The sequence below is a fragment of the Saccopteryx leptura genome, chromosome 7 (genome assembly GCF_036850995.1).
Source record: "Saccopteryx leptura isolate mSacLep1 chromosome 7, mSacLep1_pri_phased_curated, whole genome shotgun sequence".
In the NCBI taxonomy this organism is placed as follows: domain Eukaryota; kingdom Metazoa; phylum Chordata; class Mammalia; order Chiroptera; family Emballonuridae; genus Saccopteryx; species Saccopteryx leptura.
In genome coordinates, this window is record NC_089509.1 from 45152254 (window position 1) to 45173893 (window position 21640).

The 21640-nt window shown below is 41.3% G+C and overlaps 1 protein-coding gene across 2 annotated transcripts in view; it reads right to left on the reverse strand.

Moving 5' to 3' along the window:
* LY75 (lymphocyte antigen 75) overlaps positions 1-21640 on the reverse strand; it is a 154402-nt gene that overhangs the window by 14937 nt on the left and 117825 nt on the right. For both annotated transcript variants that reach the window (XM_066346475.1, XM_066346476.1), the window contains exon 35: positions 7653-7763. In XM_066346475.1, coding sequence (XP_066202572.1) covers positions 7653-7763 — 111 coding nt within the window. The remainder of the gene's footprint in view (positions 1-7652; positions 7764-21640) is intronic.

Sequence of the window (21640 nt, forward strand, 5' to 3'; positions counted from 1 at the left end):
GCTTGAGCCCAAGGTTACTGGCTTGAGCAAGGGGTCACTCGGTCTGCTGTAGCCCTCGGTCAAGGCACATATAAGAAAGCAATCAATGAACAACTAACGTGCCACAATGAAGAATTGATGCTTCTCATCTCTCTCCTTTTCTGTCTGTCCCTTTGTCCCTCTCTATGTCTCTCTCTGTCTTGGTCACACACACCAACACACACACACAAGAAAAATAGCAAATACAGCTAATTACAGTTGAGTTGTAGAGGAAGTCAGACACAAGTATTTTTTTTATTGATTTTATTATGTTTACATAGATTCTAGTGTTGCCTCGAATGCAGCCCCCTCCCCCATATTCCCCTCAACATCTCCCTTCCTGCCCTCCCCATAGCACCCTCCCCCTTCCCTTCAGGTTTATCCCATCCTATCATCCCCTTTCCCTCTGTCCTCTTTCCCTCTGGTCCCTTTGATCCCTCCTCTGTCTCAGTTTCGTTTCTCAGTTCATATCGTTCATTGGATTCCTCAAATGAGTGAGGTCATATGGTATTTTTCTTTCTCTGCCTGGCTTATTTCACTTAGCATAATAGTTTCCAGGTCCATCCATGTTGTCGCAAAAGGTAAGATTTCCTTCTTTTTCATGGCCCCATAGTATTCCATTGTGTATATGTACCATCGCTTTTTAATCCACTCGTCCACTGACAGACACTTAGGCTGTTTCCAGATCTTTGCTATTGTGGACAATGCTGCAATAAACATGGGGGTGCATCGCTCCTTTTGAAACAGTGCTATAGTGTTCTTGGGGTATATTCCTAAAAGTGAAATGGCTGGGTCAAAAGGCAGTTCAATTTTTAATTTTTTGAGGAATCTCCATACTGTTTTCCACAGTGGCTACACCAGTCTGCATTCCCACCAGCAGTGCAGGAGGGTTACCTTTTCTCCACATCCTCGCCAGCACTTATTCTGTGTTTTGTTGATGTGCGTCATTCTGACTGTTGTGAGGTGATATCTAATTGTGGTTTTAATTTGCATTTCTCTAATAATTAGTGATGAGCATTTTTTCATATGCTTATTGGCCATCTGTATGTCCTCATTGGAGAAGTATCTATTCATTTCTTTTGCCCATTTTTGATTGGATTGTTTGTCTTCCTGGTGTTGAGTTTTACAAGTTCTTTATAAATTTTGGTTATTAACCCCATATCAGATATATTATCGAATATATTCTCCCATTGTGTAGTTTGTCTTTTTATTCTGTTCTTATTTTCTTTAGTTGTGCAAAAGCTTTTTAGTTTGATATAGTCCCATTTGTTTATCCTGTCTTTTATTTCACTTGCCCGTGGAGATAAATCAGCAAATATAGTGCTGCGAGAGATGTTGGAGAGCTTACTGCCTATGTTTTCTTCTAAGATGCTTAGGTTTCATGGCTTACATTTAAGTCTTTTATCCATTTTGAGTTTATTTTTGTGAATGGTGTAAATCGGTGGTCTAGTTTCATTTTTTTGCAGGTAGATGTCCAATTTTCCCAACACCATTTGTTAAAGAGGCTGTCTTTACTCCATTGTATGCTCTTACCACCTTTGTCAAATATCAGTTTTCCATAAGGTGTGGGTTTATTTCTGGGTTCTCTGTTCTGTTCCATTGATCTATATGCCTGTTCTTTTGCCAGTACCAAGCTGTTTTGAGTACAATGGGCCTTGTAGTATAACTTGATATCAGGAAGTGTGATACCTCCCACTTTGTTCTTCCTTTTCAAGATTGTCGAGGCCATTCATGTTCATTTGTGGTTCCAGATAAATTTTTGGAATATGTGTTCTGTATCTTTGAAGTATGTCCTTGGTATTTTAATTGGTATTGCATTGAATTTATAAATTGCTTTGGGTAATATAGACATTTTAATGATGTTTATTATTCCTAACCATGAGCACGGTATATGCTTCCACTTGTTTGTATCTTCCTTGATTTCTTTTATCAATGTTTTATAATTTTCCGAGTACAAGTCTTTAATTTCCCTGGTTAAATTTACTCCTAGGTAAATTTTTTTTGGTTGCAATAATGAAGGGGATTGTTTCCTTAATTTCTCTTTCTGACAGTTCATTGTTAGTGTATAAAAATGCCTCTGATTTCTGAGTATTAATTTTATATCCTGACACCTTGCTGAATTCATTTATCAGATCCAGTAGTTTTTTGACTGAGACTTTAGGGTTTTCTATATATAATATTATATCATCTGCAAATAATGATAGTTTTATTTCTTCTTTTCCAATTTGGATGCCTTTTATTTCTTCTTCTTATCTGATTGCTGTGGCTAGGACTTCCAGAACTATGTTGAATAAAAGTGGTGAAAGGGGCCACCCCTGCCTTGTTCCTGATCTTAAGGGGATTGCTTTTGATTTTTGCCCATTGAGTATGATGTTGGCTGTGGGTTTGTCATAGATGGCTTTTATCATGTTGAGGTATGTTCCCTGTATTCCCACTTTGCTGAGAGTTTTGATCATGAATGGGTGCTGGATTTTATCAAATGTTTTTTCTGCATCTATTGATATTATCATGTGGTCTTTGTCCTTCCTTTTGTTTATGTGATGAATCACACTGATTGATTTGCGAATATTGTACCAGCCTTGCCTCCCCAGAATAAATCCCACTTGATCATGGTGTATGATTTTTTTCATATATTGCTGGATCTGGTTTGCTAATATTTTGTTGAGGATTTTAGCATCTAGATTATCAGGGATATTGGCCTATTAATTTTCTTTCTTTGTAGTGTCTTTGCCTGGTTTTGGAATCAGAATTATGCTCGCCTCATAAAAGGAGCTTGGAAGTCTTCCTTCCTCTTGAATTTTTTGAAATAGCTTGAGAAGGATAGGAGTTAATTGTTCAATGAATATTTGATAGAATTCACTTGTCAAGCCATTGGGCCCAGAGCTTTTGTTTGTTGGGAGTTTTTTGATAACTGTTTCGATCTCATTTGTTGCAATCGGTCTGTTTAGGTTTTCTGATTCTTCCAGATTGATTTTTAAAATATTGTATGTTTCAAGGAATTTGTCCATTTCATATAGGTTGTCTAATTTTTTGCATACAGTTCTTCATAGTATTTTCATATAACCCTTTGTATTTCTGTTTTGTCAGTATTTTTGTTTTGTTTTTGTATTTTTCTGAAGTTGGAAACGGGGAGGCAGTTAGACAGACTCCCGCATGCGTCCGACCAGGATCCACCCAGCATGCCCACCAGAGGGTGATGCTCTGCCCATCTGGGGCGTTGCTCTGTTGCAACCAGAGCTATTCTAGCGCCTGAGGCAGAGGCCATAGAGCCATCCCCAGTGCCCGGGCCAACTCTTTTCCAATGGAGCCTTGGCTGCAGGAGGAGAAGAGAGAGACAGAGAGGAAGGAGAGGGGGAGGGGTGGAGAAGCAGATGGGCACTTCTCCTGTGTGCCCTGGCCGGGAATCAAACCTGGGACTCCTGCACACCAGGCTGATGCTCTACCACTGAGCCAACTGGCCAGGGCTGTTGTGTCAGTTTTTACTTCTCCACTTTCATTTCTAATTTTATTTATTTGAGTCCTCTCTCTTTTTTTCCTGGTGAGTCTGGTTAAAGGTTCATTGATCTTGTTTACCCTTTCAAAGAACCAGCTCCTGGTTTCACTGATCCTCTGTATTGTTTCGTTAGCCTCTATGTCATTTATTTCTGCTCTGATCTTTATTATTTCCTTCCTTCAACTACCTCTGGGCTTTACTTGCTATTCTTTTTCTAGTTGTTTTAGATGCAGGATTAAGTTGCTTATTTGAGCTTTTTCTAGCTTCTTAAGGTATGCCTGTAATGCTATGAACTTCCCTCTAAGTACTGCTTTTGCTGTGTCCCATAAATTTTGAGCTGTTGTATGCTCATTATCATTCGTTTCTATGAATTTTTTTATTTCTTCTTAGATCTGCTGTTCTGATTGGGTGTTTTTTACTTCCTTGTATTCCAAATCACTGATTTGATTCTCAGCTTCATCTACTCGACTGTTGATTCCCTGTAAATTAGTCATCATTTCAGTTAGTGTAGCATTCATTTCTGACTGGTTCTTTTTTATGATTTCTATGACCTTTTTCAGGCTGTTGAAGTTCTAAGTTCACTGATCATCCTTATAACCAGATTTTGAACTCTGCATCTAGTAGTTTGTTTCCATTTTGCTTAGATCTCTTTTTTTGGAGTTTTGTTGTGTTCTTTCGTTTCACATGTTTCTGTCCCCTCATTTTGGCAGCCTCATTGTGTTTGTTTCTATGTATTAAGTAGAGCTGTTACATCTCCCAGGCTTGGTAGAGTAGCCTTATATAGTAGGTGTTCTGTCGGGTCCAGTGGCACAGCTTCCCAAATCACCCAAGCTGGGCACTCCAGGTGCACCACCCAGTGCAGGCTGTGTACACCTCCTGTTGTAAATGAACCTTGATTGCTGTTGGCACATCAGTGGGAGGTATATACCCCCAGGATGATCAGCTGCAACGTCTGGCTACTACCCAGGAGGATCAGCTGTGCAGAGGCCTACCCCATGGAACAGGACTTACTTCACTGGGGCTCTGGTGCCTGCTGAGTCTGTCTCTTGAATTTGTCACTTGTGGAGGTGGTTGAGTGGTGCTTTGTGTGGTCTGAAGCTGTCTACTGGATATGCTGGCTCTTGGGCCTTCTATGAGGGTCAGTCCACGGTCAGCCACTATCTGTGTTCTGCTTGGGACCACCACATGAGCTACAAAGTGATGTGTAGATGCCTACTACTTGTGTTGGGCTTGGAGATGTCTAGGAGAGGTCAAGCTCAGGCAGTCACAGGGTAGGATAAACAATGTGAGCCTGGTTATAACAACTCTGATATGGAGTCCACCCAACAATTCTGTGGGGATGAGGGGGTTCTCAGAAAAGGAACCATAACCTCTGTCAGTACTTTGGTCTGACAGAAAGCTGCACCCCACCCCCATCTCTCACCTGCTGCCAGACAACTTAGTTCCTCCCCATATGTCCCTGGTTCCTTTCAAGCTGCTGCCTCAGCATGAGAGCTCAAAGGGAGTGAGTCCAAGTAAGTCTGTACACAAGGAACATAAGAGGAATTGCCTGGGACTCTTGCAGCCCTTTGTCTCACTCAGCCACAGTCCCCATTGTTCTTTACAGCAAGAAGTGATGGACACTCTTCCTGGCAATGGAACCCTAGGCGGGGGGGCCCAATGTAGGGCAGGGACCCCTTCATTCCTCAGGGAGAACCTCCACAGCAGAGAAAGCCCTCCCGATTTTTATCAGCCACACATGGGTGTGGGACCAGCCTGTGCAGTGTTTCTGTGCTTCCTACCAGTCTTGATATGGCTTCTTTAATTCCCTACTTATACTTCTGTTCAGCTAGATTTCAGGTGGTTCTGAATGATAGATGCTCTGTAGTTTATTTTTATTTTTATTTTTTTATATAAATTTTTATTAATGTTAATGGGATGACATTAATAATTCAGGGTACATATATTCAAAGAAAACATGTCTAGGTTATCTTGTCATTAAATTATGTTGCATACCCCTCACCCAGAGTCAGATTGTCCTCCGTCACCCTCTGTCTAGTTTTCTCTGTGCCCCTCCCCCTCCCCCTAACTCTCTCCCTCCCTCCCTCCCTCCTGCATCCTCCCTCCCCCCACCCCTGGTAACCACCACTCTCTTGTCCATGTCTCTTAGTCTCGTTTTTATGTTCCACCAATGTATGGAATCATGTAGTTCTTGTTTTTTTCTGATTTACTTATTTCACTCCTTATAATGTTATCAAGATCCCACCATTTTGCTGTAAATGATCTGATGTCATCATTTCTTATGGCTGAGTAGTATTCCATAGTGTATATGTGCCACATCTTCTTTATCCAGTCTTCTATTGAAGGGCTTTTTGGTTGTTTCCATGTCTTGGCCACTGTGAACAGTGCTGCAATGAACATGGGGCTACATGTGTCTTTACGTATCAATGATTCTGAGGTTTTGGGGTATATACCCAGTAGAGGGATTGCTGGGTCATAAGGTAGTTCTATTTGCAGTTTTTTGAGGAACCACCATACTTTCCTCCATAGTGGTTGTACTACTTTACATTCCCACCAACAGTGTATGAGGGTTCCTTTTTCTCCACAGCCTCTCCAACATTTGCTATTACCCATCTTGTTGATAATAGCTAATCTAACAGGGGTGAGGTGGTATCTCATTGTAGTTTTGATTTGCATTTCTCTAATAACTAATGAAGCTGAGCATCTTTTCATATATCTGTTGGCCATTTGTATTTCTTCCTGGGAGAAGTGTCTGTTCATGTCCTCTTCCCATTTTTTTATTGGATTGTTTGTTTGTTTGTTGTTGAGTTTTATGAGTTCTTTGTAAATTTTGGATATTAGACCCTTATCTGAGCTATTGTTTGAAAATATCAGTTCCCATTTAGTTGGCTGTCTGTTTATTTTGATATCAGTTTCTCTTGCTGATGCTCTGTAGTTTAGATGTAATTTTGATGTGCTGTGGGAGGATTCGAGTTCCACATTTATCTAGGCTGCCATTTTTTTTTTTTTTTTTTTTTTACGTGAGAGGAGGGGAGATAGACTTCTGCATGCACCCAACCAGGATCCACCTGACAAACCCCATCTGGGACCGATTCTCTATTCAACTGAGCTAGTCTCAGTGCCTTAGGCTAATGCTTGGACCAACTGAGATATCCTCAGCACCCAGGTCTGAAACTGGAACCAATTGAGCCACTGGCTGCAAGAGGGGAAGAGAGAGAGAAAAGAGGGAGAGAGAGGGGAAGAGAAGCAGATGGTTGCTTTTCATGTATGCCCTGACTGGGGATAGAACCCAGGAATTCCACAAACTGGGCCAAAGCTCTATCCACTGAGCCAACTGGCCAGGGCCCCTATGCTGCCATCTTGAATGGAAGTTCACATCATAGTTTAATTTTGAACCGATGATATGATGGCAATTAGGAGCTTAACAACAGGATGCACTTTGGGCTAAACAGTCAAATATATAAAGAGTAGCTTTATAAAAATAACATTTTTATTTAAAATATTTCACAATGTAAAGTTACAAATATATTTCCCAGAGAACACTAAGTATATCCTCTAACAAATACCCTTTTACTCATCTTCCTTTAACATACACTTCTTGACCCACAGTCTTACTTCTGGTCCCATATAACCTGACTTCTGCCCACAGACATGCCTGACACAGCACTTTCCGGGCAGAATAACAATGTTAAGAACTCTGGTCCTAAAGGGAAGCAGACCCTGGTTTGAATTCTGGCTCTGCCAAATTATTACCTGTGTTCCCCTTAACAAATAACTAAATTTCTTCTCTTGATAAAAGGAGGTTAAAAATAAACTGCTTAATAGGTTTGTTGTAATAATTGAAGTCAGTTAAAAAATACATGATATGCTTAAAGCACAGTGCATAGCCCAGAGCAGGCACATTAAATAAATACTGCTGTTGCTGAAGTTCTGCCACTCCTAGAACGGTATTGTCTAACAACTGCCTTCACCTCAAGAGTTCAATGTACACCCAATTCCACTGCCTGTGGCTTGTGTATCACAATAAAATTATCATAAGGACCCAGGTTAAAGTGAGATACAACAAAATCATTGTTTTTATTTAAGGAAATAAGTGAACACTATTTACTGATTTCTGGGGAAAGTTTAAGAAGTTTCTTACCATGGTTAGTACACTGATTTCTGATGTCCTCTATGCCTTCTACTTTGATGGTTTCCTGGAGGAAAATGTAACAGCTGTCTTGGAACTGAACCCACATGGACGAAGGACAGTCTGTGTGGAAAACGAGAAAGTCTGTTAAGTAACTTGAAAATAAGAATATCATGAATTCCAAAAAATAAGAATAGTAGATACTAGATATTCGGGGGGGAAAAGGCAATTTCCCTTGTTAATTTAGCAACAAAGCTACCAGCCTTTGTTAAAATAATAAATTGTTGAGTGTGATAGTAATTTATTTTTCTCCATTGTATATGTGGGAAAAGAGAACAGGGCAAATGATTCTCTTTCGATTTTACAGATCAGAGTTCTAAGTCTTTGGATTGCTTAGGACTTCAGATGTAAATTATAGCGTTATTGCCAAGGCAGCAAACTATCAAGGAAGACAATCAGAATGACAAGTTCTCTTTAAGGTTATCTTCATAGTATGCAGTAACAACTCCAAAAGTTAGTTTTACAAGATCTTTTTGTTAAAAATATACTTCCAAGGCCAGAGGAGAAAACAAGTTGCTAGGTTATGAATATTCCAACAAGTTTTCATATTGTACAGGAAAATAAGATTGATGTTCTTATGAATGTTCTTAATTTAGCACCTCATCCAAGCAGATTCTTTGCACTGGTTCTATGGAACAGGACTGCATCTCCTCTAGTGCTGTGAGGTAGAGGGCATCTCCTTTGTTTCTATCTTGGTCTCGTTTGTTGTTGTTCATTGTAAAGGTATACATTTCAAAGCCTTGGTTCTGGAGTTTCATTATTAGCATTGGAAGCAAAAGTAGGCCTGTAATAGCTGGGTTTCACTGGCCAGAATGGACGAAGGATACGAGGAATTTACTGAGTTCTAAGGATGCAAGGAGCGCATGGCATCAATCTCCCTCATTCTCTCAGGTCTGTACAGGGAAAATCACTAAGATTTCACTTAGCTTTGTTTTTAAGTTATAATTTTAACACAAACAAGTAGAATGCCCTATTACAAAGATCAGAACTTAACAATCATCTATGTTGGTCTAAATTCAGCAACCTTGATTTTCCTAAGCTCGGAGTATGGCAGGGACCACGAGTTGCCTGCAGTACTAGACCTCAGCTTCTTATATAGCACCGAGTACATGGCCACCAAGTTATATTATTTCCCAGTCTTCTAGTGACTTCTGGATAATAAGGGGTGAGCAGGACTGGAAAGTATAAAATATGCCTTTAAAAGGAAGAAGTGTGCTCCCTGGGTCATAGTTCCCCTTTCCCACTGGCTAGAATGTAGTCAGCCATCTTTAATTCTGAACATAATGGAACAGTCTAGGAATAACAGCGACAAGATAGAAGGATCCTGGCCCTGGCCGGTTGGCTCAGTGGTAGAGTGTTGGCCTGGCGTGCAGGAGTCCCGGGTTCGATTCCTGGCCAGGGCACACAGGAGAGGCGCCCATCTGCTTCTCCACCCCTCCCCCCTCCTTCCTCTCTGTCTCTCTCTTCCCCTCCCGCAGCCAAGGCTCCACTGGAGCAAAGTTTGCCTGGGCGCTGAGGATGGCTCTGTGGCCTCCGCCTCAGGTGCTAGAATGGCTCATCGCCCCCTGGTGGGCATGCTGGGTGGATCCCGGTCGGGCGCACGTGGGAGTCTGTCTGACTGCCTCCCGGTTTCCAGCTTGGGGGGGGGGAGATAGAAGGATCCTCTTTGGAACCATCAAATCAACTCAGATTGTAATGACAAAGAAAATAAACTTCTGTCTGGTGAAGTCCACTGTTAATTCCAGTCACTGTTATAGCAGCTGGATCAATAACCTATTTAGTACAATGAGCTACTTAAAATTATCCTGATGGACGAGACCTGAGTTTTACCCCAGCCTCATACCGCTTGCTTCCTTTTGCCACAGAGCATTTGTATACATGTGTCTAGCTTTGGCAGATACTGACACTTTTCTAAAATGATTATAATTCTTATAAGCAGCAAGTAGGTTTTTAAAAAATACAATTTGATATTTTAATTAGAATATTTCAATTAATATTTAAGGTAAATACTGATATATTTGAGTTTATATCTCCCCTCTTACTATTTGTTTTCTATTTGTCCTACTTGTTTTATGTTCCCTTTTCCTCCTTTAGTCTTCTTTTTGGATTACTAAACATTTTTAAATTCTATTTTTTAGCTTATCAATTACATATTCTTTAATTTTATTTCTGTAGTGGGTACCCTGGAAATTAAAATATGCTACCTTACCTAAAATTTATTAGTACCTAAAATAAATTAGTACTTTTACCACTTCCTAGACAGTGCTAGGATCTTATAATATTTTAATGTCATGGACCTCCCTTTTTTGAGTTTTTATTACTATTTTGCATGGTCAACGAATGATCCTTTAGACTTAAACACTATTTACCTACTCTGTTGCTCTTCATTCCTTTTTATATTTCTGTGTTACCTAATGGGATAATTTTCTATTTGCCTGAAGAAGTTCCTTTGGTGTTTCTTTAAAAAAGATTTTTTTTAAAATTTATTGATTTTAGAGAGAGGGGAAGGGAAAGAAAGACTGATCTGTTTCTGCATGTACTCTGATTGGGGATTAAACCAGCAACCTCTGTGAGTCAGAACAATGCTCTAGCCCAGGGGTCGGGAACCTATGGCTCGTGAGCCAGATGTGGCTCTTTTGATGGCTGCATCTGGCTCGCAGACAAATCTTTAATAAAAAAAAATGACGTTAAAAATATAAAACATTCTCCTGTATTACAATCAATTCATTTCCTACCGCTCATGTTCATGGTTGCGGGTGGCTGGAGCCAATCACAGCTGTCCTCCGGGACAACACCAGATTTTTATTGGATAATGCGTAACGTACACGGGTCGTTGTATGGCTCTCACGGAATTACATTTTAAAATATGTGGCATTCATGGCTTTCTCAATCAAAAAGGTTCCCGACCCCTGCTCTAGCCAGCTGAGCTATCCAGCCAGGGCATGGTGGTTCCTTAAGTGTAGTCTACTACCAACTCCATTACTTCTTTTTTTTCGGAAATGTCTTTATACTACCTTCATGTCTGAAGGGTATTTTTGCAAATGCAGAATTCTAGAATGTCAGCTTATCTTTAATTTAAGATGTAATTTTGTTGTTCTGGCTTTGATCATTCCTATTGAGAAATCTCGTCGTCTAATGTGGCTCTTTCTGGCTGCTTCAAGATTTTCTTTTGGTTTTTAGCAGTTTGACAGTGATATACCTATATTTTTATTCTTGTTTTATTCCTGCTAATAAACCAATGAACGTACCTCTTGAATCTGTAGCTTATTTTCATCGGTCACTTTTGGAATGATTTTGGCTATTATTACTTCAGATAATCCTTTTCTATTTTCTCTTGCTCCCCTCCTGGGACTCTCATTACACATATGCTAGTCTCCTCACCATGTTCTCTTTGCTCTTTCATATAGTTATAATACTCTCCATGCTATACTTTTGTTCTGTCTGGTTTACTAATCTACTCCTAAGTTTTAACAAAAATGCTGGGAAACTCATCTTTTGAGTTCATAATGTTAGTGATGTTTCAAAAACAGGATTTCAATCTGTTTATATTTTTATAAATTCTGGGTCTCTGATGATATTCTCAATCTTATTATCTACATCTTTGAACTTATTTCAGGTATTTTAAAGCCCAATTCTGATAACTCTAATTTCTAAGTCACTTATTGGTCTATTTTGGTTCCTCACCCACACACCTACCCTTTGGCTTATGTCTTGTTGCCTCGTAGTTTGTTTTTAATCAAATACTAGAAACTGTGCAAAAAAAAATTGAAGAGCCTCCTGATGTTCTTCTTCTCTGCAAAGGAATCTGGTAACCTTGAGAACTGAAGGTTACCTCAATGCAATCAGGGACTGAGCTGACCTGAGGGGGTGCTATAGCTTTTGTGAGGCCCAATATCCATGGATCTTACTTGAAAGCCTGGATCTTAACTAGAGCTTCTCCACTTTGACAAGTTAAACTAAAGTTTTTGTCTCTTTGAACACCATAAGGCTGCCAAAAAGTCTGCTCTACTTTTAGTTTAACTGCTTTAAATTTTGGCAATTCTTCTAAGGGGAAAAGTAACAGACTATGTTGGGCTCACCTCAACAAACTGCCTTAGCAGCTCTCTGAAACGCAAATACAATTCTCATGGGATTTTATCTAGGTTTTCTAGTTGTTCTTAGTGGCAGCATTATAATCCCACTCCATTACAATCAAGAGAAGAATTCCCACTTTCAAGCTTTTGGACAAGTTATTATTAAAGACTCTTTGTCTCTCCAGCTAGCATCCACCCAAGTCCTGCGTGTCAGATCGGATGGGTGGTGCTGTGGAGCCCGGAGAAAGAAGAACGAGTACCACATGGAAAGTGTTCTGTCTGATGGTAGAGGCAGATACATAAACATGACATGGATGATAGGCAAAATGCTATAAAACTATTGAAAAAAGAATAACTTCAGAGTAAGGGACCTTTCGAAAAGGAGGCAATATTTAAGCTACACCTCACAGGATAAATGAATTTGCTATGCAAAAAAGAAAAAAGGCAAAAAAACTCCATCACAGTCTCTGGCACCTAGTAAGAAGCCAAGTCCTCGCTGAATGAGTAAATGAGGCAGGCCTCTCCCTCCTCCCCTTCTCCCACCAGATAGTTTTACGTGTTAAGACAGAATAGAGAAAACAGTTCTTTCCAGAATGAACTCAAATTGAAAGTCACAGGGCAGATATTCCAAATTATAAACTTGATATTTTTTCTTCTTTTATTTTTTCCTGGTTCCTTTTGTATTTTCTTTAGCATTATGGAATTTTAAAAAGTTGAAATAGAAACAGGTTCCATAGGAACATGAAATGACATCTGAAACACCTTTATGTGTATATTCCTGGAGTTCTTGAACCATGGACTGAGAAAGGCTCTCTTGTATTATTTCTAGTCAAACCTATGCATAGTATTTTCTATTGTTAGTAAATAACTCAAGAATATTAAAAATCAAAATGAAGATTTAAAATCAATAATTTTTAAAAATACCTTATATATGGAATAAAGCACGTCTGTCAAGTATATAAAAATATATTCAACACCATATGAGGTAAAATTTATGAATTACTTTTGTGTACTTCCTATACTTAATAAATTATAAGGAACTCTGCTATGTAAAGCATCTACTGATGAAAGCATATGCCTATTTCAGTGCCAGCTCATCAGTCTGTCACTTCTCCATGAAGGGTCCCACTCTCTCCTTCCTCTAACCTCCAGCTCCTTGGAACTTCTACTGGACTCGGGGCTACGCAATGTGTGAGAGGCCTTTTCTGGTTACAAGGATTACAGACTTGCTCAGGTTACCCTAAATGGCAGAGATCTATTGTAAAGACACATGAAGTAATAAGAAAGCTGCAGCTCCTATCTCAGTAGTCACATGGGCCTCTCGGGGTTCTTATACCAGGTCCCTACCATGGGCTGCTGCTTAGCCTAGAGCAGTCAGCCTTTGATGAAGGAAATTTTCCCTATTATGATTAGTTGTCATTAGGGTGGTGAGCATAATATGACACAAACCATGAAGACCTATGCATAAGAACTATAGGTCACCATTCTTGAAAAAGGGGTTATGTTACCTTTTGATGACTACACACACTCATACAACACTGATCAAATGCCAGTTATCTGATATTAATTCTGTTTTCCAGTTCAACTGTTAACTGCTTACCAACAGAGACCACGCCTTAAATTTAACTTTCCCCCAATCATAGCTGTCACAGTGTCTTGTACGTAACACGAGACAGCACACAGAGAAGTGGGGCTGGGCAGGGTTCTGACTGAGCGTGTCATGCTATGGAGAAAAGTCTGGCTCTGACTACATGATCTTGGCTATGTAACCTAACCTTACTGTGCTGAAGTTCCTTATTTGTAAAATGGGATGATAACAGTCCCTGTCTCAGCGCGTTGGTGTGAGAAAATTGCTTTAGGGATTCTGCAGTGAACAAAAAGGAAAAAAATTCCCTGTTGTCCAGGAGTTTATATTCTAGTTGAAGCAGATGCACAAAGACAAGGTAAGTACATAAAATAATGTTAGAATGCGTTTTATATTTCGATAGTATATTAGCAATCTATTGCTCAACTTAGCAATAGCAAATCAGCAGCTTAAATCAACAACAACAACAAAACTTGATTATATCACACAGTTTCTCTGGGTGAGGAATTTGGAAGCAGCTGCTTCTGGCTTGGGGTGTCTCTTAAGTTGTAGTCAAGATGTTGGCCAGGGGCCACAGCCATCCAGAAACTGAACAGGGGCTGGAGGATCAGCCTTCAAGAAGGCTCACTCGCAGGGATGGTGAGTGGGTGCGGGCTGTGGGTAGGAAGCCTCAGTTCCTCACCACGTGACTTCTCCACTGGGCTGCTCGGGGGCCAAGTGATGATAATGAGAACAAGGCAAGAGGGCAAGGCCTTTTATAATCCAGCTTTGGGACTCAACACTCATTATTTCCACACTGTCCTGTTGGTTATATAGGTCAGCCCTAATCAATGTGGGGGGGGTACACAGAGTATGAATATCAGAGATGGGAATCATTAGGGCCATCGTGCAGGTAGCAACCATGGCTAGTGATAAGTATGATACTAACGAGAAAAGTTGAGACAGAGAAGCAGATCCTTAGTGTAGGGTAGAGATTAGGGTTGCAAGCTTAGAAAGGTGGCTAAGGAAGATCACATTATAAATATGACATAAAAAATGATCTGAATGAGCTGAAGGATAAAAGTTATGTGGATAGAACAGCAATGACTGCCTCTGAGATTGGCGTGGATATGGTGACGATGATAACAGGTGTTTTTTTTTTTGTATTTTTCTGAAGCTGGAAAGGGGGAGAGACAGTCAGACAGACTCCCGCATGCGCCCGACCGGGATCCACCCGGCACGCCCACCAGGGGCGACGCTCTGCTCACCAGGGGGCGATGCTCTGCCCCTCCGGGGCGTCGCTCTGCCGCGACCAGAGCCACTCTAGCGCCTGGGGCAGAGGCCGAGGAGCCATCCCCAGCGCCCGGGCCATCTTTGCTCCAATGGAGCCTCGCTGCGGGAGGGGAAGAGAGAGACAGAGAGGAAGGAGGGAGTGGGGGTAGAGAAGCAAATGAGCACTTCTACTATGTGCCCTGGCCGGGAATCGAACTCAGGTCCCCCGCACGCCAGGCTGACGCTCTACCGCTGAGCCAACCAGCCAGGGCCTTTTTTTTTTTTTTTTTTTCCTGAAGTTGGAAACGGGGAGGCAGTCAGACAGACTCCCACATGCACCCGACCAGGATCCACCCAGCATGCCCACCAGGGGGCGATGCTCTGCCCATCTTGGGGCATAGCTCTGCCGCAATCAGAGCCATTCTAGCGCCTGAGGCAGAGGCCACAGAGCCATCCTCAGCGCCCCGGGCAAACTTTGCTCCAGTGGAGCCTCGGCTATGGGAGGGGAAGAGAGAGACAGAGAGGAAGGAGAGGGGGAGGGGTGGAGAAGCAGATGGGCACTTCTCCTGTGTGCCCTGGCTGGGAATCGAACCTGGGACTCCCGCACGCCAAGCCGACACTCTACCATTGAGCCAACTGGCCAGGGCAATGATAACAGTTATAGCAAATCAAAAGCCATTCTTGAACAATTCAATAAGCAATACATAAGGCTAAAAAAGTATACAAACAGTATAGGCAAAAAAATATAAAAATTGTTGACTCACTTCCTCAAATGCTTCAACTGCCTTCTCCTGAGGCTCATTTCAGCATTAGCAGGAACTGCAGTTAGTTAATTCAGCACTAAATCCTTCTTCTCAGGCTATAGGGCAGAATGCCTGCCTCAGAAACAAGCTTTAAGCACTACTCAAGACATACAGTTTTACTCTGAGAAGAACAATTTTGATGTAAAGGCTGGTTACCTCCTGTGAGGAAAGTTGAGGTTCACACACTTCATGAATGGAAGGGTAAACTAAGGCTTCTTCAATGCTAACTATCCTTGCTGTAATCCTGCCTCCCCAAAATACTGCCATGTTTTCAATAACAGGTTCTGTAAATATTTTTATAAAATATATTTCAAAAAAATATACTTTGGTAAAGTATACAAGACAAACCCTGCCCACAAAGCTCTCTGCAAAGTACTTTTCTATTACTCTTATTCTTTGCAGCACTACCAAAAGGTAAGTGGTTATTAATAATACACCTAAATGACTATGGATTTCATAATTTAATAATTCTATTGATTAAATTAGTTCAGAAATTTAGGAGCCTGATGAAAAATTTTAAAGCTTGTATTTAACGTAACTCCAAAAGTCCCCATATAGTTCCTCTGCCTGAGATTACCCTGTACTAAAAGAATAAAATGCCATAACGACAGGAATATTTCACATTACTGGGCAGTTCTCACAGAACTCTCTGTTCCCTTATAATTTTTTTTTTAAACAACCAGGCACAGCATAAGAGGAAGTGATCCTTGGGACATACTTGTTCTGAACGTTAACAAAAGAAAGGCAAAGACTGTATTTTTTTCTTTGTCAATAATATGACCTCTGCTCCTCACCCATTAAGATATGAGCTATAGTCACTTACCTTCCAACAAAGGCAACTGTGGCAGAGACAGAGGAAGAGGAGGAGCTATTTATCATGTTTATTATGTATGGCAGAGTGGCTGTTCCATATCCCCAGCTAATCCTGAGCCCAATATCCTGGGCTACAAGTTCTCCCTGAATCTCAAGGAAATCCAGCCATTCTGACACTCCACCTCCTCTCCATGTCCGCCTCCCTACCCAGCTTCCAAGATGTCCACTTCCACCTTGTCCTCTCATCTCCCTTCTCAGAAGAGCTGTCGTGAGATTTATTCATAGAATGGGGATACCAGTCAGTATTACTCTGTACCCTTTCACTGGGCATCACTGAGCCATTTGCTTAGAGAGTCAGTCTCAAGATTTATTCTCAAAATCTAAAATGACCCACAAAAGGAAAGAAATACTTGATATGTATTATAAAAGTTGTCAATAACACCACTGTAAAACTAGTTTTTAATACATGGGCACATTTTAAAAGCTTCTCAATAATAAAAGAAATCCTAAAATAACACCTAATTGCAATTTCACTTTTTTTTTTTCTTTAGTGAGAAAGAGAGAGAGACAGAGATAAAGACAGGGACAGACAGACAGGAAGGGAAAGAGATGAGAAGCATCAATTCTTTGTTGTGGCTCCTTAGTTGTTCATTGATTGCTTTCTCATATGTGCCTTGACTGGGGGGCTCCAACAGAGCAAGTGACCCCTTGCCCAAGCCAGCGACCTTGGACTCAAGCCAGCAACCTTGGGCTTCAAGCCAGCGACCTTGGACTCAAGCCAGTGACCATGGGGTCATGTCTATGATCCCATGCTCTAGCTGGTGACCCCACGCTCAAGTTGGTGAGCATGTGCTCAAGCTGGTAACCTCAGGGTTTCAAACCTGGGTCCTCAGCATCCCAGGCTGATACTCTATACATTGCACCACTGCCTGGACAGGCACAATTCCACTTTTTCATTGGAAGAGAAATAAACATTAACATTTATCAACATTCAAAATTTACAAAAACTATATGTGAGATAATTTGCCCTGAAATATAACTGCGCTGTCCACAAGGTTCAGAAAGTCACATCAATAGATTAAGATGACTTAATGCTTTGAATTCAATTATGAGATGAGTTCACAGCAGAAGTAAGATAATTTGAAAGAAATTACAATCCCAATATGCCCCCTACTTTTTAAATTATTTATCTAAACATTTTTTGTTCTTTTATTATAAATTAAAATAAAGCCCAGAGACACAAATCACAACAAAACAAAACCCCTCAAGATAGTCAAGTCTTCTGGAGCTTCCTCTTGGTAAGGGGAGGAACAAGCCAGGAGACAGGGAACACACAGTGCATTCAGAGAGGATGAAGTGTTCTGCAGAAGATACAACAGGGATGTGACAGAGAAGGGGGTGTTCAGGAAGACTGAGGAGGGGACATATGAACAGAGATCTGGATGATGGGGGTTGGGGCCACCATGCCAAGGACCGGGATGGGGGGAGTCTGGGGGGGGGAACCAGCAGGTGGTTGAGTCCCTAGGAGGTCAGTGTGGACAAACAGACGGCAGGAAGTGTGGTAAGAGATGACATCAGAAGGCAAGGGCATGCCCACAGGCTTGTAGGCTATGGCAATTCAAAATTAGTAACTTACATCTTTACAAATCCGTGTTTTCATATTTTTCGGATAAATACCGAGAAGAGGAGTTGCTGGATCTTATGGTAGCTCTATTCTTACTTTTTAAAAGAACCTCCATACTGTTTTCTACAGTGACTGCAATCCCACCAACAGTGTAGGAGGGTTCCCATTTCTCCACATCCTTACCAACACTTGTAAGAATGGCTTTTGATTTCCATCTCCCTAATAACTAATGATGTTGAACATGTTTTCATAGGCCTGTTAGTCATTTATATGTCTGGAAAAATGTCTATTCAGATTTTCTGTCTATTTTTAAATCTAATTGTTTTTGTTGTTATTGAGCTATATGAATTCTTTGCAGCGTTATTTATATATTTTTTTGTATTTTTTTTTCTGATGTTGGAAATGGGGAGGCAGTCAGACAGACTCCCGCATGCGCCCGACCAGGATCCACCCGGCATGCCCACCAGGGGGCAATGCTCTGCCCATCTGGGGCCTCGCTCTGTTGCATCCAGAGCCACTCTAGCACCTGAGGCAGAGGCCACAGAGCCATCCTCAGCGCCCGGACCATCTTTGCTCCAATGGAGCCTCGGCTGCGGGAGGGGAAGAGAGAGACAGAGAGGAAGGAGAGGGGGAAGGGTGGAGAAGCAGATGGGCGCTTCTCCTGTGTGCTCTGGCCAGGAATCAAACCCGGGACTCCCACACGCCAGGCCGACACTCTACCACTGAGCCAACCGGCCAGGGCCACAGCGTTATTTATAATAACCAATACATGGAAACAACCTAAGTGTCCATTGACAGATGAATGAACAAAGAAGCACAATGAACAAAGTGGTACATATGTACAATGGAATACTAAGCCATAAGAATGCTGAAATAATTGCCATTTGTGGCAACATGGCTGAATCTTGAGGGTATTGATTACGCTAAGTGAAATAAGTCAGATGGAAAAGGACAAAAACCACATGATTTAACTCAGATGTGGAATACAAAACAAAAAAGTAACAACAAAACAACAACAAACACAGACACAGACAAGAGAATGGTGCTTACCAGAGAGGTAGGGGCGGGTAGAGGAAGTTGAACTGGGTAATGGGGACAAAGATACAGTAACGGCAGGAAACTAGGCTTTGAGTGGGGAGTGTGCAATAGACTATACAGACGTTGAATTATAATGTTGTACACCTAAAATTTTTGTTATTAACCAATTTTTGAGAATGTTATGTGTAATAAACTTAATTTAAATAATTTTAAAATACAAACAGGACTGCTTCCACAAATAACTAAAAAAAAAGTGGTAACCTAGATTCTGATCCATGTGATAACCACAGAATGAGGATTTACTCTGAACACGTTTATATGCACTCATCTTATGCCACCCATGGAAAACCACTGATCAGGGCAACATATACTGATCATCCACTATGTACAAAAAGCACCACTACAGAACTCTTTAAAAGGGATACTATGAGGCCCTGGCCGGTTGGCTCAGTGGTAGAGCATCGGCCTGGCGTGCAGGGGTCCCGGGTTCGATTCCCAGCCAGGGCACACAGGGGAAGCGCCCATCTGCTTCTCCACCCCTCCCCCTCTCCTCCCGCAGCCAAGGCTCCATTGGAGCAAAGATGGCCCGGGCGCTGGGGATGGCTCCTTGGCCTCTGCCCCAGGCACTAGAGTGGCTCTGGTCGCGACAGAGCGACGCCCCGGAGGGGCAGAGCATCGCCCCCTGGTGGGCAGAGCGTCGCCCCCTGGTGGGCGTGCAGGGTGGATCCCAGTCGGGCGCATGCGGGAGTCTGTCTGACTGTCTCTCCCCGTTTCCAGCTTCAGAAAAATACAAAAAAAAAAAAAAAGGGATACTATGAGCCCTGGCTGGTTGGCTCAGTGGTAGAACATCAGCCCAGTGTGTGGATTCCTGGGTTCGAGTCCCAGTCAGTGCACACAGGAGAAACAACCACCTGCTTCTTCTTCCTTCTCTCTCTCCTTTCTATCTCTTCCCCTCCCTCAGCCAAGGCTCCACTGGAGCAAGTTGGCCTGGATGCTGAGGATGGCTCCATGACCTCTGCCTCAGCAGCTAAAATGTCTCCAGTTATAATGGAACAACGGCCCCAGATGGGCAGAGCATCACCCCCTAGTGGGCTTGCCAGTTGGATCCCGGTCGGGCACATGTGGGAGTCTGTCTCTCTGCTTCTCTTCAGAAAAATACAAAAAAAAAAAAAAAAAAGAAAAGAAATAAAAGGGATACTATGAAACCTTACTCAGGAATTTAAAGAATGTTTTGTTCACTGTGATTTTCAAAATAACTAAGGACATGTAAGATCACTTCATAATGACTCCAAAATAACAGAACAGTAACAATAATTTCCTTTTTTTTTTTTTTTTTTTTTTTAGGTGAGGAGAGGGGAAATAGTGAGGCAGACTTTGGCATGTGCCCTGACTGGGATCCACCCAGCAACCCCCTTCTGGGGTTGATGCTTGGTACCAGTACCAAGCTATCCTCAGCGCCTGGGCAACGCTCGAACCAATCAAGCCACTGGCTGCAGGAGGGAAAGAAGGGGGAGAAGGAAGAGAAGAGAAGCAGATGGTTGCTTCTCCTATGTGCCTTGACTGGGAATCAAACTTGGGACATCCATATACTGGCTGATGCTCTATCCACTGAGCCACCAGCCAGGGCCAATAATTTCCGATTCAACGTTAAATCTCTACTTTATGCAGCAATAAGATAAAAGCTTTTCTTTTATATCTTACTTTTTGTTCTTTTATTATAAATGAGAATAAACTACAGAGACACAAGATCTTGCCATTCAGCTATATCTGTGAAAACCTTGATAAGCTCTTTGACTTGGTTCTAAGCCAAATACTATTCCTTATAACCAAGGATCTTGTCTGGATGGGAGATTTGTGAAGTATTATGATTAAAAACATACACAGTTTTTAGCCCTATATCAGAACATGTATGTGAATGTGTTCAGTAACTATAAACATCCAATACACGTCCACATAAAGTGGCACTCAGGATGTTTTTCTAATTTCAATAATTACTCTTTATTTTGTATGATGAGAACAAAGGGTAGGAAACCAAGATTTTCTATGCCTGTAATAGGTACTAGACATAGAGTTTTCATCAAGATTCACAGTTAACTCTGTTGGGTATTAGCTCCATTTTACTTAAGTGAAATAAGTTGGGTAACTTGACCAGTTTGTACCTAACTCCAAAGTTTGTGCTCTTGTTAAATCAATCCTTAAACCTTTCTTGCTGAGAGAAGCTGATTAATTAATAGCATTAATTAGTTCAACATGCACTTTTCTTATGCTCTTAAAAAGCCTATCTGTTGACTTAGGGTGGTGAACACCCAATACAATATACAGATGATGTATTATAGAATTGTACACTTGAAACCTGTATAATTTTATTAAGCAATGTCAACCCAAGAAGTTCAATAAAAAAATGTAAAAGAAAAAGAAGAAAAGGCTATTTAACCATATTAGACTTATAAAAAGGAAAAAGAACAGAACTTTCCTAAAATAACTTGCCCTCTACTGCTGATCAAAACAGCTTCTCTGGAGAGAGATAGCCAAATCTAGAAACTGATTTTTTTTTAAAAGTCTGACAAGAAAAGTATTTTTGACTAGCCTGAAGTATGAAGGCATGGACACCCAGAGGGTGGGTTAGATGGGCATTTAGATGTTACTCGCAAACGTGATGAGTGTATGCATAAAGAGGGCTCAAAACAGTTCAGTGTTTGCAGACCCTCAAGTCCAACGTAAGATAAAACTAATGTGCTCAATCGGAACTGTGT